Source organism: Rhipicephalus microplus, chromosome X (genome assembly GCF_043290135.1).
Source record: "Rhipicephalus microplus isolate Deutch F79 chromosome X, USDA_Rmic, whole genome shotgun sequence".
NCBI lineage: Eukaryota > Metazoa > Arthropoda > Arachnida > Ixodida > Ixodidae > Rhipicephalus > Rhipicephalus microplus.
The window spans coordinates 65,952,206-65,965,053 of record NC_134710.1 but is presented as its reverse complement, the minus strand read 5'-3'; the positions used below and the strand labels follow the sequence as shown (position 1 = coordinate 65,965,053).

Sequence of the window (12,848 nt, the reverse complement as noted above, 5' to 3'; positions counted from 1 at the left end):
CATCTGATGTAGGATGGCTCCCCCAGTTTCCAAAGTAACTGAAGGCGTTTACGTACAGTAAGCTTGCATGCCATAGTGCCCGTCATTTCCAATGTATTTAGGACGCTGTTGCAATGATTACAAATATTTATCACACTCATAGTAACTCACTCATGTTCCTACTCGTTGCTACTTACACTCACAGCAATTCACTCACCTTCGCAGTCAAGTCTACTCACACTCATGAGTACTCAGCCAGTTCGTACTTACACCTACTCACATTCATGAGCTCTCACTCACTCCTAATCACACTCATGAATACTCACTCACGTTCATACTAACGAATACTCACACTCATCAGTACTCACTCATGTTCAAACTCCTACTCACTCACATTCTCACTCACGTTCATACTCTCTCCTTCTCACACTCAGAGTACTCACTTACGTTCACACTCACTCCTACTCACACTCACAAGCTCTCACTCATTCCTACTCACACTGATGAATACTCACTCACGTTCATACTCACGGATACTCACACTCATGAGTACTCACTCACGTTCATACTCACACTCAAAGTACTCACTCACATTCATACTCACACTCACAATACTCACTCACGTTCATACTCAATTCTACTCACACTCAGAGTACTCACTCACATTCATACTCACTTATACTCACACTCAGAGTAGTCACTCACGTTCATACTCACTCCTATTCACACTCAGAATACTCATTCACGTTCATACTCACTCCTACTGACACTCATGAGCACCCACTCACGTTCATACTCACTTCTACTCACACTGAAAGTACTCATTCACATCCATTCTCACTCCTACTCATACTGATAAGTACTCACTCACGTTCTACTCACTCCTACTCATACTCATCAGTACTCACTTATACTCACACTCACCACATTCAAATGAGCATGAATGAGTGTGAGTGAGTGTACTCATGAGTGAGTATGCCGAGCTATGGTCATCGCACGCAACATCCAATACGAGCTGCATGTCCACCCACTCCCTTGAGAGTCATGCGCTTCCTCCAATCGTGGCTTTGCATCCGAGCCGCGGGACACTTCAAAACTTCGAGAGCCCCACAATCATGAGCGATTTAGTTTCGGCCACGCTGCTGCCCCAGGCGGTAGAAAAAAAAAAAACAGCAAGAATTATTGAGCAAAACAAGACTAAGATGGCGGCACTAGGCTGCGTAGTTGGGAAATTGCAAAACGTGAAGTTGGGGTATTTTCAGTGCTTGCTGGCCCCTCCCCGGCTACCGCGGCATGATATAATTTGTTTGACATACTTTCACGATTAATTAAACATTGATATTCACAAAACAGATAGTGTATAAGACATGCTACCCGAATATGTGGTTTTCAAAAAATCAACTCTTTTGCGATTTCTCAGTTTTCAAATAGCGCATGACGCGGCCCTTGAAAACCAAAAAATCGCAAAAAAGTTGGTTTTTGCAAAAAACATATTTTTGGGTTGTATATTACATAAACTACCTATTCTGTAAATATTAGTGCCTAATTCAACCCCCAAGTGCAAAAAAGATGCATTTTTCCAGGCCACCACAGCGCCCAAAACACATGCAAAAACCAAAATCGAACGAAACTTCATGCGCGCGCCATTTGGAGACCATGCGGCCGTCCCACGCCATCTTGATGTGGTTTTAATTGTGAATTCTCTCTCTCTCGTTTGCCACCTTTCAAAATAGCGTCAACGGTGCGGTTCAGATGCTATCCGCGTTTCTACAAGATGCGATGCGGAGCACTGATTGGCCAGAGCAGCTCATTTACATCTCGCGGGCAGAAGCGCGCCCGCCATTGGCTGCTGCGCTGGAAGCGGGGGCGGTGTTCCTCCTGGCGATGGCACGTCCGGCGCCCTTGTCTCCTTGTTGCTCTCTGCTCCGTCAACTTCGATAGATGTTTGCTTACAGGCCGCTTTTGCCTTGCACTGTTATTTGCGATCAGTTTCCCTTCTTTTTTTTCTTTTCACACAAGTTTTGTGCCTTTTATTTTTGCTGCTGTGCGTGATGCGGCAACGAAGCCAAAGACGGTGTGCTACAGAACGCGCAAACGCGTTATGCGGATTCTACGAGGATCAAAATTCCGCTTTTCTGCTGCAAAGGCCCAGAGCGTAGATGCTTGCGCCGGCAAAACTGTGCTGTCGGCTGCCACCAGTTCAGAATCCAACAAACCGTGCGTACCTGGAGCCACAAAGGCATTGAGCGCGTCCGAGATCGCTGGATCCAGCACGTGCTCTGAATTGGTACCCTCGAGCGTGACACCGAGTGTTACTGTTATCGCCAGATCCAGCACTTCGTCTGCATTGGGGCCAATAGCGTACATGGACCGTCGACCCTTCATCTGACGACGCATTTCCTAACTTAGGAAGAAACTGATGCGAATGCGAGACGCCGTTCTCGCTAAACTCGAATCTACTCCAGCGAAACAGGAAAAATTTGAACTGATGCAGCCGGCTCTTGAAAAAGATGCCCTACGTCTAAAAAGAAAATTCTAAGCAGCACTTAGAGAAGATGGAGGGAAGACAAAAAAGAAAAAAGTGCACAAAAAAACTTCAAGCTCCTCTGCTGAAGCTTTTTGAGGAAAAAAACATGTGCTGAACTTTCAAAGCCCATTTTCTCAAAATGGACTTTTTAGCTAGTTGTGGTGCTGAGGAAAGCGATTTTTCAAGAACTGCTAATCAGATTTGTGTGCCATTTATTTTATTCTGCTCCTAGATGATTTTGCCAGGGTGTAACAAGCTTCTTTTTTTGAAAATTGGTGCCATTATTATTAAAACAATTATTTTTTAATGCCATAAATACTGCCTACATAAATTCAAAGTTGCATAAAATTTTTCGGAGGGCAAATTAAAAAAACAGCTCTCTAGCACCCTAGGATATCTATCCAGGGATCACCACAAAAAATTTCAGGCTTCTGGTATGTCCTGGGATTTCTTTCAGCTCTTCCTCAGGCATACAAGTGAACCACCCAATTAGACCTCAGTAACACTAGAACCACTGAACACAATTTCATGAAACTTCGCAGTTTTTCTAGTTTTAATGTAATGAACATAACCTGAAAGTTTCATGTAGATATCTTACAAAATAAAAAAGTTCGGTTTCCAGGGTAGCCACCCCCCTTAAGGGGAGACGCGGGTCGAAAAGTCGCGGTTTTCCGGAAAATTTTCGCTTTTTTTTTTTCCGGCTGTATTGGCATCCTTGGACTATAATCTATTACTTCTGAAAATATCAAGCTGAAATTCGCACGAGAAATTATCAAAAAATGCTTCCAAGTGGGCAGCGGTGACGCGAGAAATGCGCGAAAGTCGCGAAAAACGGCGAAGTTCGCGTCGTCCTGTCGCGAAAACGACGCGTTGGCCGCCATTTGCAATCGTGCACGCACGCTGCGAAGGCCGTATCCTTCATAATCCACTAGTAGCCAGTCTCGTGCCTTCACGCAGAATAAACAAAAAACGAGAAAAACAACGCGTACGTCACGCGTTTTGAATATCGCGGCACACAGCGCGAGGCCGCCATTGAACGGCGGTGCGCTCCACGCTCCTCCCCCTCCTATCTCTCCGGCAAAAGAGCGAAGCCTCGGACGTCGCGATCGAGTTTTTCTGCGTTTCTCTGCATTTTTGCGTCATGGCAAGCCCGAAGAAGTGCAGTTCAGATAATCGAAAGTTCAGAACTCGCCACAAGTATCGAGGGAAACGGCGTCGGACGCTTCGCAAAGCGACAGCGAACGACGATGTCGCCCCCGACCAACGCCCCGACGCTCCGACTTCGGATAGGCCTAACACCGTCACCGAACCCTGCGACAGTGGTTGTGAAATAGCCGCTGCCGTGGAATTCGTCAGTGCATCCCAAAGGAAGATTGGATTCTTCGAGAGTGAACGTAGACCGGTAGATGCTGCTACTGCGAACATGCTGCTTTGCGAAATCGATGCGCTGACGGCACTTGTGGCGGGTGCGCAATGCCCAACCTGCCGCGAACGGAAGCTCGGCGTGCGAGAGGCAGCTGGAAAGCGCAAAGGACTTTCGGCATTCCTCGAACTGTGCTGTCAAAATTCTGATTGCCCTGAATCTGCACTTTCGTTCACGCACACGTCGAGACGTACTGCTTCGGCCGGGGACCAAGGAACGAGCGCTCGTTTTGACAGCGGCAGCTCGCGTGACAGCTTTGCTGTAAACGTGAAGGCAGTTCTGGCAGCACGCGCTATAGGCGCAGGCCACGACCAACTTTCACGATTTTGTGCGATTCTTGGTCTTCCGAGCCCGATGCATCACAAGACATTCAACGGCATTTGCAAGAAGCTCCATGGTGAGGCGATGACGGCAGTGAGCAAAAACTTGCACCAGGCACGAAACATCACGAAGGACGCAGTCGGCGGCAGAGATGTGCCAGTCATGTTTGATGGCACCTGGCAGAAAAGAGGTCATAAAAGCCACAATGGAGTGGGCACAGTCGTGTCCCTGGACACGGGGCTCTGCCTCGATTTTGAAGTTCTTTCGAACTACTGCCATGCTTGCAGTATACACAGGGACCTTGGGGAGGATGAAGAGATATGGTGAGCTTTTCATCTTCCAGTTTGCCAAAAAAACACTGACTGCTCATCCCATGCAATGGAACCTGCGGCAGCTGTCAATATATGGCAGAGGACCTTGTCTTATGAAACTCCACTGCGATTCACCAGCTTCCTAAGTGATGGTGACAGCAAGGCCTACACTGCAGTCTGCGAGGCAAATGTATACTGTGACACCCCCATTGACAAAGAATAGTGCACGAACCACGTTGCAAAGCGCTTGGGAACTGCCCTACGAAAATTGGCAACGCCACTGCCACGAGGCGAAAAACTGAAAGATGCGACAATAATAAAACTACAAACATATTACAAGATCGCCATCACGAGCAACAAGGACAGTGTCCGAAATATGTACACTGCCATATGGGCATCGTATTTTCATTGCTGCTCCAGTGATGGTGCCAGTAGCCACAACTTTTGCCCCGCGGGACCAAATTCGTGGTGCAAGCACAAGCGTGCGGAAGCACTGGGGGAGCCTGCACCACGCCACACCCCACTGTTGAAGAAGGCTCAAGGATTGGCAATTATGCCTATCTACAAGCGCCTTACAGAGGAGAAACTCCTTATTCGGTGCCTTCATGGCAAGACACAGAATGCAGCCGAATCGCTGAACAGCAAGATATGGCTGCTATGTCCAAAAACAAAGTTCGCCTCCAGAACAACTGTGGAGACAGCCACCGCTCCTGCTGTACTATGGTACAACAAAGGCCACAGGGGCTTTGAAGAAGTGCTCGAAGGCATTGGAATTCTCCCCTCACAAGATCTGGCCACACATGGTGACCACTGTGACGTCATGCGCATCAGGAAGATGAACCTGAAGCAAACTGCAGAAGCGAGGGCACACCGTCGCAACACAGCGAAGAGAGCTCGTGTTGAGGACACTGACCGCAAGAGCCGTGAAGGACCAAGCTATGGTGCAGGGGACTTCTAGACACTTGCAGTGCATTCAAGGCAAGGTACTTTTCATTGTGCCCCAATTTGATGCAAAAAGAATGATTTCCTAATAAATGCCAACTTTGCAAACTTTCAAACTTGTTTTCCTCATTTTCATTTTTTCTGACAGTTTCACGTTTTCCGGGCAGCCTTTTAGAAACTTATATTCATTGTATAGTAACGAAACTTGGCACACATATTCTTCAACAGATGCAGAATGCAAATATCTACTCTGAATTGCAATGCCTACCAGCATTAGTTGTGAAAATATTAGCTTATTGTTTCAAGGGAGATTGAAAATAATAAGTCATTCAATACAATTTTTTTTTTCTTGGTTCCAATATTTCTGTGACATATCTATATAGATATTTGCACTTTTCAATCTACCAAGAGTCAAATAAGATCAGGCACAGTGCTTTTACTGAAAGTTTAGTACATAAAAGAGTGCCCGCAAAAAATGTAACTTTTTGCTATTGTTTATGGCATAACTCAATAATTATGGCAGCTACACAAAAAATGATTGCATATTTGAAATCTGCATGAAAAACTATACTAATAACAAACTTTTCAAGTCTCTATTACTAGAAGTAAAAAAAAAACTTTTTCGAGGAGCGTCTCCCCTTAAGGGGAGACGCTCCTCGAAAGCACTTTTTTTTTGTTATTCAACTTAGAGCTTCAGAAATTGGACCACTGATGCAGTTTTTCCTCCTGATTCCAAATCTGTAATCAGTTTTTACATAAGTGCAATAGTTTGGGAGTTGTGTTTCAAGTAATGGTGAAACTTGATAAGTTTTCCGGGAACTTTCGCGCATACTAAATGTTCATGCAGAGAGTTGTTCAATGGCTCCTTTTGCTCCCTATTAGCCATAGAGTGCCGATATCTAGCTAGAAATTGTGCTCCAACTTTGAAACTATGAAAAAAACATCTGTGTAGCAAACTACCCTTTTTTTTCCACTCGACCACCATTAAATTTATTAATAGATATTTACAGCTGATAGGTTGTGCTGATTCAAGTAGATATCGGCACCCTACGCACTCTCCTCAATGTGTGTGCCAAATTTCGTCGTCGTATGACCATTCTAAGTGCCCGAAACACTTCCCGCAAAAAATGCAAATTGGCCAAAATTGCGAAATGAGAAAAACGCGTTTGAAAGTTTGAAAGTCTGTATTTACAAAAATGAAAAACGCAGTAGCACGAAACTTGTGCTGAACACATACACACATGTCCAGAGGGAATATCAGTTGTCTAAAACTCTCCAGCACCGTAGGTTTTCCCTTCCCGGCTGGTGCGGCAGGACTCTTCCACCCGGGCCCTCTTGGCTGCACTGCGACGGTGTGCCCTCGCCTCAGCGGTCTGACGCACATTCATCTTGTGCATGCGCATGCTGTCTCGGCGGTCGCTGAGGGTAACCAGGGCCTCCGAAGGAAGCACCCCAAGCTCTTCCAGCACCTTTTCAAAGCTCGCGTGGCCCCGGTTGAACCACAGGACTGCAATGGCTGTGGCTGTTTCCACAGCAGTCCGGGAAGCAAACCGGGTCTTTGGACACAGCAGCCATATTTTGCTGTTCAGGGACTCGGCCGCGTTCTGTGTCTTGCCGTGGAGGCACCGGGCAAGCAGCTTCGCATCTGTGAGACGCTTGTAGATTGGGAGGACTGCCAAACCCTGGGCCTTGGTCAGGAGGGGGGTGTGGCACGGTGCAGGCTGGCCCTGCGCCTCAGCACGTCGGTGCTTGCACCACGAGTCTGGGCCTGCAGGACAGAACTTGTGACTTCCAGCACCGTCTGTTGAGCACGAGTGCAAACATGAGGCCCATATGGCAGTGTACATCTTGTGGACATTTCCCCGATTGTTCACAATGGCCACCTGAAAGTAAGTTTGAAGCTTCTGGATGGTGGTCTCCTTCAGCTTCTCCCCTCGTGGAAGTGGCGTTGGCAGCTTCCGCAGGCCGGTGCCCAGACGTTTCGCCACGTGGTTGGTGCACTCCTCTTTTTCAATTGGAGTGTCAGGGTACACGTTGGCATCACAGACCCCGTTGTAGGCCTTGCTGTCTCCATCGCTTAGGAAGATGGTGAACCGCAGGGGTGTCTCATAGTCCACAGTCCTCTGCCAAATGCGCACTGCAGCTTCGGCCTCCATGGCATGCGAAGAACAGTCGCAATTCTTCTCACAAACGGGATGATGAAACGCCTGCCATGTTTCTTCATCGCCTCCCATGTCGTTATGCAAACTGCACGCCAGGCAGAAGTTGGAAAGCACTTCATAGTCCAGGCACAAACCAGTGTCCAAGGACACTACAGTTCCCACACCATTGTGGCTTTTGTGGCCTCTTTTTTGCCATGTGCCGTCAAACATGACTGGCACGTCACTGTTACCAGCCACCTCTTTGGTGACGCTGCGTGCCCTTTGCATGTTTTCACAGACAGCCTTCACTGCCGCACTGTGAATCTTTTTGCCGATAGCATGGAAGGTCTTATGGTGCATAGGGTTTGGCAATCCAACTACTGCACAAAATCGTGAAAGTTGCTCATGCCCGATACCGACGGCACGCGCTGCAAGCACCACTTTCAGGTTCACGGCAAAGGCGTCACGCGAACTCCCGCTGTCGTAGCTTCTGCTTGCACCGCGGCCGCCATCTGACGCGACCCGCTTCGACGAGTACGCGGACGAAAGGATGCTCTCCGAGCACTCCGCATTCTCGCAGTGTAGCTCCAGAAACGCCGAAAGGCCTTTCCGCTTTTTATTCGGTGCCCGAACTGCGAGTTTACTCTCGTGACAAACGGGGCATGCCGCGCCTGCGACGACGGCCGTCAATGCACCCAACTCGCACAGCACTACGCTTTCGGCACGATCGGCATTCGGCCTGACGTCGTTTTCGAATAACGCGATCTTTTTCTGCGATGCACTCACAAAATTCACTGCAGCGTTGATCTCGTCGTCGCAGTTGCCATGGTCGACGTTGCCGTGGTCGATGTTAGGCCTACCGGCCGCTGGCCCGTCGCGGACATTTTCGTTGGCGGTGGCTTTCTTGTACGTCCTCCGCCGCTTCCCTCTGAACTTGTTCTTACTTCTGTATTTCCGATGGTCGGCAACGGCCTTTTTCGGGCTTGCCATCGCACGAAAACAGCGAAAAATAACTCCGGAAAACAGTGAAGCGAACTACGGCAAGAAAACACGGGTGCTGTCAGCCAATGGCGGCCCTGCGTTAGTGGCGCGCGGTTTGAAACGGCGGGAAAAGACTGTTTTTGTTGCTTTTTTTTTAGATTTTTCGTGAACGTACGAGACTTCAAGAACCGGGATCGTGGAGAGTAAGGACAACTCTACACGAGCCAGCGGCCGCAATATGGCGGACAGCTCTCTTCGCGGCCCCGCGAGCACGCGAACAGCAGCCCGTTTTGTGTAAATTTCGTGATGCCGCGCGTCACTGCCGCTCACTCAGACGCGTTTTTCACTGACTTCTGATGCTTATTTCGCTGTGATATTTTCAGATGTCAAAATATAATGTATAAAGATGATAAAGCAACAAAAAACAGAAAAGGTGAAATTTGGAAAAAAAACGCGACTTTTCGACCCGCGTCTCCCCTTAAAAGGCCGGAGATCTTATAAGATTGAATTAACCCTTTCAGATGCCACTTATGAAGAACTGTCCGTAAATGCATGAAACTGACACAGCATGATATCAAGGCACTCCATATCCTATTGTTGCTATTGCAAAAAAAAGTAATTTTACAATAGATTGTTTTATAGTAGTTGTTCAAAAATAAAGTTTGATTAAATATCTCCTCACTCTGAAGACATTCATGTTATGTTCTTGCATATATAGAATCAAATCTCAAGCTATAAACATAGTGCACATTGGTTTCTGGATTTAGTGATTTTGCGAAAAAAAGAAACAAATATTTCGACGTGGCTCCAGGGTAGCGCAATGTCGAATGACTCCTCGACCATGGTAGTGCCTTCAGCAAACTGATTACAGTCGACTCTCATTAATTCAAACTCGAAGGGACCCCTGGATTTTGTTTGAATTATCAGGCTGTTTGAATTATCAGAAGTTCTCATATATGCGACTCTGGGTAAGGTGACAGCACAAATTATGATCAGACATCTATATTCACACTTTTAAGCATCTCTAGATCCTAACTACACAAAAACAGAGAGCGGTGCATGTATGGTCAACAAGTTTATTGACTATCTACTGCAGACTAGACCTTTTAAAAAAATCATAGATGGTCAACTGCTTATTTGCCACATGCGCATTTAGCACAAAGCTCTCGATGCCAGTAAGTGCTGCCAGTTGATTCTGAGAGTTTTCTCTTGTTGTCAGAAATTTTCTCACTTTAGCAATGTACTGGAAAGCCTGTGCAGTTGTCACATTTTCCACTTCCGGTTCTTCTTCACTTACACTGCTGTGTTGTGCTGGCAGCACCTCTGCCACCAAGTCATCGAGTGTGTCCTCCCTGCACACGCACAGGTTATCATCAGTAGCTGCATAACTGTCGAGGTCGGCAGCTATGTTGTGCGCTTTTAGAGCAGACAGCACTTGGCTTTCATCGTCGCCCTCAGTCTGCAAGCAGTCAGATGAAGTGGCAATGCTGCAGCCAGGTATGCGGAAGGCATGCTCGAAGCAGTTCCTTATTGTTGCTGATGAGACAGCATTCCATGCGTCGGCGAGCATGCCCAACGATGAGAGTAGTGTGACACTGTAAGGCATGAATTGTCCATACATATCAGCATTCTCTTCAGCAGTGTTTTCCGGTAATTAAGCTTCAAGCATTTGATTACCCCTTGATCCAGGGGCTGGAGGACAGCTGTAGTGTTAGGAGGCAGAAATTCAAGGCGAATTGCTTCCAGCCCCTCCACGTCGCCGTGCGCAGGGCAGTTATCAACAATGAGCAAAATTTTCCTTTTCGCTCGCTTCATTTGCCCATCCAGTTTGCGGAGCCAACCCTCGAACAAACCTTGCGTCATCCAGGCTCGCGTGTTTCCGTCATATGCAACTGGGAGTGTTCGGACGCCTTTAAAGCACCTAGGACGCTTTGACTTGCCCACAACGAAGAGTTCTGGCTTGTGACTTCCGTCCATATTGGCGCAAACCATGACGGTTAACCGTTCTTTGCTCAGCTTTCCGCCAGTGCAACGCTCTCCCTTGCGACACAAGGTTTGATCGGGCAGGCACTTAAAAAACAGCCCCATTTCGTCGGCATTATATACATCAGCCGGAGAGTATTCAAGCAGCAGGCTTTGAAGTCTAGTCTGCCGCCAGTCAGAAGAAACAGCTTCATCGACCACTGCTGCTTCACCACTCACTGTTTTGAAGGAGAGACCGTGGCGTTCCTTGAACCGAGAAATCCAGCCATCGCTGCAATTGAAATCTTCAATTCCCAAGCGCAAGGAAAGTTCTTCAGCTTTCTCTCGTAGGATTGGCCCATTTATCGGTAAATTGGAGCTCCGTGCGCGCTTGAGCCAAAGAAGCACGGCGTTTTCGAGATCCGGGTACGCAGCTTCCCTAAGCCTTTTCCGATCGGGAGCGAAGCGGCTCGCGTTATTCTGCAGCTGGTCTTTGGCTTTCAGAATGGTTGTGAGAGTACTTTTGGTTATTCCATACTTCAGTGCCACTTCAGTCTTCTTTACCCCAGCGTCGACTTCCTGGATAGCGGCCAATTTCTCTTTTAGGGGTAGTGTCCGATATTTTCCTCGCGGTGACATGGCCGATCGAAAAATGCGCAGCACGTAAGAAAGACGGGCAGACCTGTACGCATTCTGTGGGCAGGTCACGTGCTTCGGAGTCGGCCGGCGCCACCGGCACGCCGGAAAAGCAGAGATAAGCCGCGAGCCAGCTTCGTAACCACCGGGCCGTTTTTGTTTTTCGTTTTTTTTTTCCACAGCGGCGCGGAATGCTGAGAAATGATTGTGTGGCAAAACCTTTTCCCTTGAAGTTTTAAGGCGCTTATTTTTCAATATCAGACTATTATGATAATCATAAGCACGCAAATTTTCAAATATTGCCGGCAAATCAGCAGAAATTTTCCGGTATGGACAGGCAGAAAGTACGAATTAACCGAATGACGAAGTTTGAATTAAGCGGCTTTTAAATACATTGAAAGCATAGCGAGCCAACCAAAATTTTGAATTTTGTATGAATTAACCGAAAGTTCGAATTATCAGAGTTTGAATTATCGCGAGTCTACTGTATATGCAACAGTACGATGAAAAGTGAAGTTAAATGAAGACAAGTTTATTAGGCAGGAGGTGCATTTCATGTAAGCCCCAGTGCATCTTGCTCTTTTTTGGCTCCTAAATGGCACAACAAGTAAAAAAAATGACGTACACAATTGTGTATAAAGTGTCTGAAAGGATTAATGCATGCTTTGCATGCACTGTCAGAGCACCACAACGAAATGCTGCTTGTTGCTTTGACTTTTAAATGCCTGTTTGCATAGGTTTTTCCACATTGCCCCCACTTCTGACTATTGTTGAAGCATGGTGTGGCATCGTGGCAATGTGACAAACACTGCTGTCAAGACACACCAGAAAACAATGTTAATGTACAGTCGAACCCTTATAAGAAAAACTGATATGAGAGACAAATGGGTGTAAGAGACACCAGTGTGCCTACAGTAAAACACCGGTTGATAAGAAAATGCATACCTGGTACCCTGCTTATAAGAAATATCTCATATAAAGAACAAGAATTGCTGTCTCGAGCATGCCTCTTATAAATGGGTTTAACTGTATAACCCAGATCTCCATTTGGCACTTTCAAGAATTATTGTATTTCTACAGAGAATTAAACACAGGAATATGTTGCGCCACAGTTAAAAGTGTGGCAACAATAAGACCAAGTCCAAGATGGTCATCAAGCAGATTGAAAGAGCAAAACAGTGTATACGTGGCAATACTGTAGATGTACTACACTGTGTTTTTGTTTGGACAATGGCAGTCACTGACCTTTGCATTGCTCTTAAACATAGCCACAAGGCAGGCGTAATGGAAATGATGGCTACAGTGGGCCAGGCGAACCACCCTGCCACTGCGGTTGTAAGACGAGGAGGCAGCCAGTGGTTCGCAGCAGATGCTGCAGTCTTCCTACCGGGAGATACAACAAAATGTAGGTATAGCAAGAAACCAACAGGCCTGAGCAGAACATATGGCATGTGGCAGTGCTTATAGACTATACAGAGCAAAAATGCAAACTTTTTGTGCATCCTACAAATCATTTTCGTGAAAAAGCAGTTCTCCAGTGTAAGTACCAGTGGACTATCAGTAAACAAAAAGCTCTTTTTGAACTACTGTTCAACACAACAGATTTTACTGGTTCATTCTGGTTC

General features: G+C 46.9%; 1 protein-coding gene across 3 annotated transcripts in view; it reads right to left on the bottom strand.

The window, feature by feature from the left end:
* dx (deltex E3 ubiquitin ligase) overlaps positions 1-12,848 on the bottom strand; it is a 42,254-nt gene that overhangs the window by 23,275 nt on the left and 6,131 nt on the right. For all 3 annotated transcript variants that reach the window (XM_075877039.1, XM_075877038.1, XM_075877037.1), the window contains one exon: positions 12,469-12,606. In XM_075877039.1, the coding sequence (XP_075733154.1) occupies positions 12,469-12,606 (138 nt within the window). The remainder of the gene's footprint in view (positions 1-12,468; positions 12,607-12,848) is intronic.